The sequence below is a fragment of the Hylaeus volcanicus genome, chromosome 4 (genome assembly GCF_026283585.1).
Source record: "Hylaeus volcanicus isolate JK05 chromosome 4, UHH_iyHylVolc1.0_haploid, whole genome shotgun sequence".
Taxonomy (NCBI): Eukaryota; Metazoa; Arthropoda; class Insecta; order Hymenoptera; family Colletidae; genus Hylaeus; species Hylaeus volcanicus.
Genome location: NC_071979.1, coordinates 11142223 through 11154195, shown reverse-complemented (window position 1 = coordinate 11154195; position 11973 = coordinate 11142223). Strand labels below are relative to the sequence as shown.

Below are 11973 nucleotides of genomic sequence, written 5' to 3'. Positions count from 1 at the left end.
GAGAGAGAGAGAGAGAGAGAGAGAGAGAGAGAGAGAGAGAGAGAGAGAGGTGTCAATGTCCTGTTATCGTCGTTGTGGTAATTCCAAAGATAAAATGCATATATTTTTGTGTCGGTATCGATTTTATACTCCAAGTAAATCGTAAGATTATTAATGTTCGATTATTCGATAAAGTGCTGCATCGAAAGCATCGTCAGCGCGTCTTAGCCAAAAATGATGTACCTTCACCGTCGAAAGATCGACCTGTTTTCAACTTTCTCATCGTACTAACCGAAATCTGTATCGTTAATCATTAACCGGTAGCCAGTAACCAGGCGTCGCGTCATACGAGAAAATAATCCGGTAACCCAGAGTTTGGTTATCAATATGGTTATAAATTGATAAATGATCGATTTTCAGTGTTAATATCGTAGTTTGTAGTAGAAGATACGCGACGTTTCGATTGCCTTTATCGGAAATTATTTAATTGTGTCGTATTACGATCAATTTCTTAATTGACCGTTTACGAAATGTTTTCCATCTAATGTTATGCATAGAGTTTTACGATTAATGACCGCACTCTGTTCGATTCCTTTTATTGATTATTTATCGGAATCTTTGTTGGAATAGTTTGTATATAGGAATGTAACGTGATTCTCTTCCGATTGCGATAACCTTTATCGATCGCGTTTCTTACGATGATCTCATTGTCGGTAGCTTAATTCCAAAATAATTACATCGAACGTGGTTCTTCCCTTTTTAGAGACGTAGACACGTGAACGAAGAAAAGAAAACGAATTTTTTGTTCGTGTTCATTTATTTCAAATCTGTAACGAGAATTAAAAGGAGACGTTTTAATTGAAAGTTGCATCCGAGTTGCGGTAGCAACTACACTACCGTATATCGGAGATTTTGTACTCGTATGCACGGCATTTCGGTCAGCGAACTTGTATCTTCCGTAGAATTTTCCTACAATTGGAGACAACGCAATCACGAGACATGTGCTTCTGACACGAGATGAGATGACACGCGTTTACGTAACGCTTAACAATTTCTTGGCTACCTATACGTCTTTATCTTGTATTTCATTTTCGAGACTGTTTTCCTCCTGGGAATAAAAATGTCCCTTCCCCTCGAACGACGATATTTTCTCATCTGTAAGTAGAGATATATTACTTGGCGAAGAGTATGACCAAGAGAGGAGTGGCGAGGATGGGAGCGGGGAGAGGAGAAAAGAGAAGAGTGGAGTAGAGAGTGCGCGGCATCCTTTCTCAACCCTTTGATTTCTCGTTTGAAGTTGTTGTCGTTGCCAATGTACGTGTATTACGACATTGTCCGAATACCTTGGTTCGTTTATAATTATCTGAGGAAATTCGATACGGCGCCGACAGAGTTGAAGACGTTGTTGCTTTTGATGCGATAACGTTTGACGTTCTTTTCGTACTTTAATCACGAAATTGGATTTCAATTAAGAAAAGTAGGAGATTTCCCCCATATTTCGAATCGAATGGGGGACTTTTATCTACAGATTTCTCGATAATATACATACGTTGGATGCAACAAAGATGAAAAGATGCCGAGATTCTGTTATCGTTAGTCGTAGCCAACAGTTGGTGAAACGAAATTTTGGACAAAATGTTGCCATGAAAAAAAGTATGGCATGGTCGCTATACATTGGTAGACCGATCGCGGTGTAGTACATGGATCGGTGCTGGACCGGAAAACAACTCGACTCGAGGCAGACTCGGTGACAACGATCAGTGATTCGTGATCGTTTCTCACCGTGACGAGAACCGTTTGGTGTCATACGCGTACGGGCGCTCCCACTCTTCTTCTTGGAGAGAAGACACATTACGCGCAACGTGTAATCCTCGCTTGCATCGCATCGCATCGCATCGCATCGCATCGCATCGATAAGAGGTGCCCGTCCGAGTCGAATGCTTTTACCCCCATCATCATCCTAGCGCCTCCGGTAATATATAAATGCACCAGCGATTGACAGAACGTACAGTTTACGGTTTAACGTCTCGTACTTGTCGTTCCTTTTAAGCGCGCGCACCTAGCTTACGGCAGTGAACACGTGACGAAGCGGCTGCCACGTGCTTCGACCCCAAAAGACACGTGTGTAGCGTGCTAGTGTCCACCTCTGTACCGTCGAGCCTCTTCCGTCCATTTCCGTGTACGACAACGATGCGATCTCTCCGATCCTTGTCGATCCTTAGTTTTATACTCGTTCTCTTCTCACCACCGATCACTGCCCTCGACAAACCAGAGACCGTGCTCCTGAACTTGCTAACCAAACCCTTTGCACCCTCCGAGGGTGCATCCGAGCAATGCCTGAAAGACAGCGCGAATTACTTGACGGAAATTACTCGGTATGCGGCCTGGGCGCTTCAGAGTAAGTCTACGCTTTCCACTTGTCCTTTTATCATCTATCATCTTTCGACCGATACGATACTAGCCGTAGCTCGCGACTTTCCTTGCGTGGATGTCGCGATGTCGATTGAAAATAGATAAATGAACAATTTCCTCTGGAATCCAACGATTCTCGTGTATCTTAAAGAAGCTGTCGGCGCAACGCTACGAGCGATGGCAATAGTTTTGATGACAGGCGGAAAGAAGGTGTCTTGTTTGACCGTGTACATTTGTTTAGCGATTCAAACGGAAAATCTATTCTCTTTGATTGCGATGCGATGCGGTGCGGTGCGGTGAATCGTGTTAGTGATGAGTAATAGACGAGCGTTTTTTTACAACACATATGGTTCTCGATTGCCTACGATGATCGATGAAGCGGGACACGGTTTCGTGGATTGGTCAATTGGTTTCGCGGGTCAGTGAACCCTCTGCCGGTTCTTCAAAATAGAAAGTGAGAAATAGAAATGGATTCCTCCGGCGTAAAAATACATACCGTTTTAGGCGATCTCTCTTATTTGACCTGATATATTCTGATATCTTTTTGAAATGAAAAAACAATGGAAGATTCACGCGTTCCATTCAAGATACACGGTGCGTATCGCGACGATGATTTCGCACCTAGGCGTACCCTTAGGGGTAAGATGAAATGAAATGGTTATTGAACGCGCAGAAAGAAAAATGGAGAAATGTGTATGAAAAGGAGAAAAATTGGAGGAAATCGCAGCACGCGTTATGCGTCACGCGCAAACTGGGTCAATAGGGAATAACGTTGGTGCCGATAATCGTCCTTGTGTCGATCCAAGTCGATCTTTTTCTCGACCTACCGACCGATCATCGATCGATCCTTCCTCTTTTCGAGGAGGACGCGTGCACCTCTGACCACCTTGGCCTTTTTTCAACGCAAACAAACCGCAGTCAATCTCGATTCCCATCATTACATCGCATCGCATCGCATCGCATCGCATCGCATCGCATCGATAGCAGAAATGTTGTTTACGCTTCTGATTCTGTTATTCGTTTGTGGTAGCACAACAGTGAAACCATTGCTTCGATAAGTATGCCGACAGTTTCGATCTTGTTGTTTACGACACAACCAACGACCAGAGAAATTTTAACATTTCTTTGTGTCAACTACTTTTTTCTATCGAGCCGTGTTTTCCGATTTATCGGCGGTAATATAGACAAGTGGACAAATGGTTATTGTTATCGTTACCGTTATCTGTATTTATTGCGGAAATAGTTCAAGTAGGTCGTTGCGAAAATGCGTTGTTGGCGTAATTATTTCGATACGTCTCGTAATGCCGAATAGTCGTACACTTGAAGAGTATAGTCGGTCGTAATTAGGAAATAATGCGATTGACGAAAGTAAATTAGAGAATAAAACTGCATCGGTGGCATGAGCCTCGAGCCAACGTCGATAATAATTCTCGGAGCAAACGATCTCAAGGTCTCGAAACGAGGTAAGGTAAGGTAAGGTAAGGTAAGGTAAGGTAAGGTAAGGTAAGGTATAATAGAATGTGGAAACCACTCCAAGTTGATTCGAGACTGTTAGCCGTTACCTTTGCTCTCGACATCGAATTGAAATCCTTAGGTTACGGTTATCCGTTGCGTTTCTAGGAAATAAATTCAGAATAAATAAGTCTAATTAGAATAGAATCAGGAGATATTGGAAGAAGAAAAGTGAAAATTGTACTTTTTCGAAATTTTAGTGTACGATGCGTCCGTGAAAATTCCGTCGGGTATAATCACGGGCAATTACAAGCTACTAGGCAATTACGATGAGTGTCTGCGAGCGAGAAGCGAACACGGATTTACCGGGAAGGCCTGCACCGCCACGGTACAATTTGACATCGAAAAGGACAACGGTACACCTCGGGAATACGATCTGGGCGATCTGCTACTCGATGTAGCCGTTGCGTCGGTAAGTGAATCTCGATTCAATGATAAACTCTACTTTAATATCGAAGAAATGAAACCTGACGAGTAGCAAACAAATATGCTACGAATCTTGTAATCGATGTACAAAAATCGGATAACTTGCTAAAATTTGAATTCGAAAGATTTATCCTTTCGTCAAACGGAACAAGTTTTATTATTATAAATACGTGGAAAGAAATTTGTAAGTCGATCGAACGAAACTATATCGATCGCCGTCACATCGCGTTGCATCGGCCGAATGGACGCTGCTAATTCCTTTTGTTTGTCATCGCGATAATGCTAACGAACACTTACCGGATTCGTTTAATACCTTATCGGTCATCGTTTGGGAATCTTAGCGATCAGTGATCTTGTTAACGATTACATATCTTGAACGTCGACGCGGGCGCGCATAAATGGTTAATTAAAATGCTTTCTTATCGAAAGTTTGAACGACATGTATCTTTGTGATCTTTTCCACACTTGTCACCGAAATAGAAATAGAAATAGAACTAGCAATAGAAATAGCAATAAACGATGAAGCAATGTCGATTTGCGTTCGTTTTTGTTTAGGGTACGAAATGGTCGTTTGGTAAAACGGTGGCATACGAATGGATGTGGTGCGTTCCTTCGAGTTGCAACCATACGGAAATCCAGAAGGCATTGGAGATCGCCCTCGACCCTCTTAAGATAAAAGGTCGGGTGGATATGACGGTAAACGTTGACGAAAACTCCTGTCACACCGCAGAAACGGATCGACCAGTCCTCGACGTAACCGATTGGATTTACATGTAAATTCTCTCTCTCTCTCTCTCTCTCTCTCTTTCTTTCTCTGTTTCTCTTGTCGGAATAGGTGTACAACAGTTGTAATTTGTCAAGTGACGCAACGTGGACCGCGAAATTGCGAGACCGCGTCGTTGTTTGCTCTCGAGTCAACTAAAATATAAGATTAAATTGTGCAAATCGAAGCATCGATCGTGACATGACCTATTCGATTAAAAATTCATCGAGTTTCCTACGTAACGTTTCCTCGGTATAGATCGCGTTCAATTTTAGATCGATCCTTGTGACATTCGCGGTGACGATTATCGCCAGCACGAGTTACGATATCGTCAACCAAGGCCGTCCGAGTGCGTTGAACCGAAAAGGTGAGTTAATCTCGTTGTTGTTACGTAAACGAAGCAAAGCTCGCATCCTTGTTAACAAAACTCATCGACTCGATACCGAAACGAAACATTATCGAATCCGATTCGATGAAACGGCGCACGGCGAGATCGCGATCGATCGCGACCGATAACGATACACTAGGTTTTACTCGCGATCGATAACGCGATTATTCTTAATGCGCGAGCGTTTATCGATTCGTATCGGTTTCGAATCTTTGATGACATGATTCCTTAATCGTGTTTTTTTTTGCGATTCAACCGTTTCACGTTCAACTTGGTATCTCGCACGTACGTATAGAAAATTCTTGTAACGAGTCAAGCTACGGATACAACTACGGTTATCGTTACCATTCTTTTCCCGATGCATGCTTTTTCTCTTCTATTCGTTTATTATAGAATCCCTTGTTCGTGTTGCTCGGGATCCTCGAATTAACGTGCCGAATTATAGCATCGCGAATAGCACGGCCATTCCGAGTTACGAGTAGCGAGTGACGAGTAAGTTTCATTTGATCGCGTGCATCTGTTCAGATACGAGAGACGTTCTTCTGACTTCGTTCTCGATCTACACAAACGGAAGAAATCTGTTGAAAACGGACAGACATAGAGATTCTATCAGATGTCTGGACGGTTTACGTTATTTGAGCATTTGTTGGATAATATGCGGTCATACGCTTTATTGCGAAGTCGTCAGCGTTAAAATGAATCTGAACGAGGTCCCATCGGTAAGTAGGTATTACACCATATTTTGTCTCTACGAACAAGATGGGCGATTTTCTGGTCGATCGTCGGCGTCGATTGTCGATTGTCGACTTGGAAATTGGAATCGAGGTATGAGATATGTACGAGTAGTAAGAAATGTTTTGAATAAAAGATGCACTTGAATTGGGCCAACATGTTGCTGCTCAATGGGAATATAGTCACCGATACGTTCCTCCTTCTGAGCGGAGTGCTGATGGCTTACACGGCGATAGCTAAACACCGGAAGAATCCGAAAGGACGTTTAAACGTGATCGGTCTCTATCTGCATCGATACATAAGGCTGACTCCAGCGTACGCGATGATGATCGGTTTCTATGCCACGCTGTTTTACAAACTTGGAACCGGTCCGCGCTGGGATCAATGGGTCGGAGAAAATCGAAACTTTTGTCGGGAAAATTGGTGGACGAATCTCCTTTACGTCAACAACTTTGTTAATCTACCAAGAATTGTACGTAAACAAACACAATTATATACCTTGTTATTACAATACCGTATTACAATTAGCAATTAGAATTTACGTATTGTCTCGTCTCCGTCTGTTCTCAGTGTATGTCTCAATCTTGGTATCTGGCGACCGATATGCAACTCGCGTGGCTCTCACCGATTTTCTTGTATCCTATGCTCAAGTTTACGCGAGATATCTTCTTTTGGTTAATTATTGTCACGAGCCTCGTCGTCTCTGTCCTGGTACCATTTTTAATAACTTTTATCCAGCGACTACCAGCAACTATGCTTTATTACAAGGAGTAAGTGTAGAAATTGATCAAAGATTGCATCTCCTCCTGTTTTATCGACTCTTTTGCCGTTTCTCTCGATCGCGATGGTGATTTTTCGACTCGACTCGACTCGGCCACGCCGCGCCGCGCCATAGCGAATAGTCGGATTTATTTCGTCGGCGATCACTCATTTAGTCATTTCCCTTCGGTGTATCCGCTCGATCCACTCTATCGCTTAAAGTTGACAAAGTTTGATGGCCGATCGGTAGAGTTAAACGATGCTAAAGTGGAAAACTTGAAACGAGGAGATTATCATTTCTCATTTATTTATTTATTTATTTATTTATTTATTTATGTTCCAACTAGTCCCCTGTCAGTGGCCGACGTTTACGTGCAAATCTATACAAAGGTTTACACCAGATACGGGTCTTACGTAATCGGATTGGTTCTGGGTTACATTTTGCACAAGACACGGTCGCGAGCTGTGGAAATACGTTCGGTAACATCTTGTCGCTTCGTTGTTAGCTCGAATTAAACGAGCGATGGTTCTGCTAAACGAAGCATCGCTCTTTTAACCCTAACATGCTTCGCGCTAATACGGTACATCACCTACCTATGTATTTCTTTTTTAAGGTTTACGTGATTGTTGGTTGGTCGATTGCTGCACTGTCCGGCTTGTTCGTCTTTCTCAGTCCTCGATGGATGTACTTTGACGAGCATCCTTACGACAAGGTGGAAGCCAGTTTTTACGCAGGTTTCCACAGGCAAATCTTTGTCCTGTCCATTTCTTGGTTAATTTTCTGCTGCGTTCATGGATACGCTGGTAACTAGACCTATAATTTCTATAATATTATTATATATTTCTCTATCTAATTTCTCTTGCACTCGAAACATTTCTTTCTTTCATTTCTTCCCTGTGCAGGTTTCCTGGGTGATGTTCTCGGCTGGAAAGGATGGGTTCCCTTCGGCAAACTGACCTACAGCGCTTACTTGTGTCACTATGTGTTTATGCTGTCGGAAGCTGGCACGGCTCAAACACCTGGCGTAATTTCGCTAATGTCAATTGTAAGTAACCGTCGACATCGACATCGGCATCGGCATCGGCATCGTCGCCGTCGCCGTCGCCGTCGCCGTAGCGTCGCGTCGCGTCGATAAAATAAGAATTTTCATTGCTGAAAATGAGAATCTCTGGAAATTATTCTCTGACACGTTAAGAACGTTAACGACCGTATACACGTATACACGTATACACGTATACACGTATTCACTCGAGGAACGTTCCAGCTCCGGAGCTTCTGCAGCAACCTGTGCCTCGCGATGCTACTCGCCGTCATCTGGAGCCTTTGCTTCGAGATGCCCTTTATGACTCTGGATCGCGCGTTGCTCTCCCACGGAAAGAATCGGTCGACGAAATCGAGCCAAACGAAGACGTACAGTTTTGCCGAGCCGAGCAAAGAGAGCTATCGTTCCACGAACCAATTATCGTCCACGTTTTCGCAGAGTTTCGATGATGGCTCGGCGGAACGGAAGCCCGGCAAAGAATGCCTACACACTTCCGAGGGGAACGTCGGTGTCGTTGACGGTAATACCTCGTACGCCTCGCAAAACCAACCATCTCTTTCAAAAGACGACACGCATTCTTTCATTTTTGTGATCGGTGACTCCAAGGACGAGCATTCCTGGACCAACGCGAGGAACGTTCATTTAAACGACGGCTTCGACGGAGACTCGGACAATTCGTTGCAATCGAAAATGGACGCGCGACTGGATCGCGGTCGTGGATACGAGTCGACGCCGACGCCGACGCCGACGCCGACGCCGACGCCGACGCCGACTTTGAAGCAAAATTCGATTCGGAACCAACGATCCGTCGAGACGAGTCAAACAAACCACGCGGACGGTTGGTAAAGTGCTATTATATATATTTGTTCGTCGAGGTAAAACGAGCTTGCAGGTCGAGTGTTTGTTTACCATATACGAGAATAGAAAAAAAGTAACGGTGGTTAGATTGTATCATAGGATAACGAATATAACGTGCGACGAGACTAGAATGCTCTGTCAAATTAACAAACAAAGGGAAAATGCGTATTTGTCAACATTTTCCACGTGGCAATAACGTGCCATAAAATAGCGTTGTTGCGAATGTCGGGAGGTTGCAGGTTCGAATCTCCCCGAGAGAAACAATTTCTTTTACTTTTACGATACGCGTACAATACGATATTACGATACATCTCGTTCCATTCGTCTGATTGTTATTGTATATTCCGTCGCTTTGAAATGTTCTTATGGTTGGCCGTGAATGGCGTTTCCTAAAAAATACTATGTAGAAAGCGACGATATCGAAAAGATATCCTAACGATTATCCTAATTAAGCTACAGGTTTTCGTTAAAGTTGAAGGGGTAACTAGTTTCGATTAGTCGGTAATGGAGTAGGAATGTTAAATGAAACAGAGTTGGGCGACGCGTGTTACGAAACATTGCGAAAAAAGAGAGCGGGCGACATGTGGGAATTGGGTGACATCGTTAACGTATACGCCCCGGTTCGAAGCCGCGCGCCGCTCGACGCCGACGCGCGACGGTTTCAAGGGTTGCGAGTATAGTTCGAGCACGCGTTTAAAACGCCCTTGGGACATTCTCCCTTCCGTGGGAAAACGATTCTCGCATTTTTCACCAACACTCGACGACGGTCGAGTAAGTGGTTGGAAAAGGTTCCGGTCCGCGGATTTTTCCGACTTTTCAGACCTTTCGGACGATTAACAAGTTGAACGGTGAACCGAACCAACGAATCAGTCTGTCTCGTTTCCAAATAAACGTCTTATTATTTATGATAAATGTGCGATAATCGAGGCAGTGATTCGACAACGAAACCACTCTACGAACCGCATTTTCCCGTTCGAATGTATAGAGAGAGGGTGTTTGGACCGGATGTTTTGCGTGGACCGATGCATTTGGTAATTGCGGAGGCAGCATGGATATCGTGATTGCGTGAATTGGGGTGAGATTGCCGGGCACCGACAGCCACTAACAGCGGAACGAGACCCGAGCCGACACCCCGGAGCGACCAACAAAAAGGGACCGAATCTCCAACGGATCGGTATCCTAACGTAACGTAACGTAACGTAACGTAACATAACGTAACATAACATAACGTAACGGGCATCGATGTTGTCTCCTTTACATCTGCGAGCCCACCGTTTTTACGCAATGAAAACGCACTCGAGAGACATTTCTCCCCCTCTCTATTCTCTTGCAGGTTTATTTATGTGATTGCCATGAAATCAATTCGTCCACGGACGATCTGGCTCTTTTCCACGCATTATTAGCATGCACAATGAGTCGGCAGGTCTGTCGACTAACATTTCGATATATTTACCGTTGCCGAATTTATACATACTATACATGCACGTATATCTATATGTATAGTAGGGGAAAACGAAGAATGCGCAAACAGATGTTTCCAAACCTTTTCCATCTTTTCTCATCGTAGACGTCGCGAACGTTATTTGCACGAAATTTCTTTTATTTATATGTACATATATATACGACATACTTTTTTAATAATATACAAGTAAATAAATAAAAAGAGTCGCAAGGGAAGGAACAAGTGCATAGATTCGGGATTGTGGAGTTGGCGCGATATGTGATGTGTGACGTGTGACGTGTGACGTGTGACGCATAGCCACGTTACGTTGCTTCCGTTCGGTATCTCGAATTTCAAGTATACCGAGTCGGATCGCTGTGCTCTCGAGGTTCTCCAATTTCTAGGAAACCGATCGCGGGGCCACAGCTCTTTTTGCGATATCAACGGAATAGAAGAGAGACGAGTCTCGCGATGGGACTGGCGCCGACCTCCCTCGACGTTGCCTTTTCCGGTTTCCCTTAGCCAAACGAACACGTTTTCTTCAAAGGTCCAGCTTGTGTCGCGCGCCACCGTACAACACGTCCGCCGTAGTAAACTGTAATCCGAAGCTCCATCTGTGACAGTTTGTCTATTCCCCGCACAATACGGACACCCAGAACTTGACCTGACCTGAGCCGACCTGGTTCTCGTAATCGCATCCTGGAACCTTTTCGCGTCAAACGAAATACGTTGGACGTTGACGTCGACGAGTACGTATACGTCCTTGGACAAGGTCTCGCCAACAGTCGGCTCGTTCGGATGGAAAGCTCGTTATTTTTTTCCTCTAGGAAATCGGTCGAAACGTGTTCGTAAGACACGTTACGAAAAGTTTGTTCCGCGCCGGAACGTTCGCGGAACGTGAAAGAAGAGGGGGCAAGAAAAGGAACAAGTCGGACGGCTTGTACTAGTGTGAAACACGAAGAGGCCCCTATAAAAAGGTTCAAGTGGTTGCACATGAGAGGCTTTAGGCTTTAGGCTTTTCGGATACCTACGTCAACGTTTATTCTTTCTTTCTTTCTTTCTTTCTTTCTTCTCTGCATTCTAAAACGTCAAAGAAAACTCGTAAATTCTGAATGGTGAGTTTCGTTGGCGCCAGACAAAATCGAACCTTGCACTTTGTTGTCCAGCAAAAACAAAGAAAGAACGGGCCCGTAAAAGAGTTTGCGTATCGATCGAGTCGTTAAAAAAAATCTGTATCGAGTTTCGTGTAACGTAAGAGATCCTACCGATCGACGCCCACTGCCGCCGCCGCCGCCACCGCCACCGCGCTGCATCGATCTCATCGCTGGTCGCGAGTAATTCGAAACGAAGGCGTAACCGGGGACTTGTTTTCTTCTCGACAAGCTTCCATTTCTTTTTCTTTGATTCTTACGCAATCTTTTTCCTTGATCATTTTTTAAAATGGCTATCGAGCCATCGAGCATCAAACTATTTATAAATTCTTAACGGTTCCAAATGGAGCTTCTCCCTAAACGATAGTTATCCCAAGAGAGTTTTCTTTGGTTGGGACTTGGGGCAACTTGTGGCGTAAATATACGAGTCGGCACCTGTTTTCCTGTTTTCCCGATTTCACATATAGCTCGTATATCGTATTTTCACGGTCACGCGTCACTTATCGAGT

General features: G+C 44.1%; 1 protein-coding gene across 3 annotated transcripts; it reads left to right on the top strand.

Moving 5' to 3' along the window:
- The first annotated feature begins 1988 nt into the window (after positions 1–1988).
- On the top strand, positions 1989–11375 carry LOC128875177 (nose resistant to fluoxetine protein 6-like). 3 transcript variants are annotated; one of them, XM_054120555.1, is made up of 13 exons: positions 1989–2377; positions 4104–4315; positions 4885–5102; positions 5368–5459; positions 6006–6199; positions 6349–6684; positions 6783–6982; positions 7319–7451; positions 7586–7775; positions 7875–8017; positions 8237–8534; positions 8621–8852; positions 9858–11375. In XM_054120555.1, exons 1-13 carry the CDS (start codon positions 2170–2172, stop codon positions 9931–9933), a joined length of 2532 nt encoding a protein of 843 aa, XP_053976530.1. In that variant the 5' UTR covers positions 1989–2169; the 3' UTR covers positions 9934–11375. The 3 variants fall into 3 exon arrangements, with proteins under 3 accessions (XP_053976530.1, XP_053976529.1, XP_053976527.1); XM_054120554.1 differs by having other exon boundaries at positions 8621–11373; XM_054120552.1 differs by having other exon boundaries at positions 1990–2377; positions 8237–8852; positions 9858–11374.
- Positions 11376–11973: the final 598 nt, after the last annotated feature.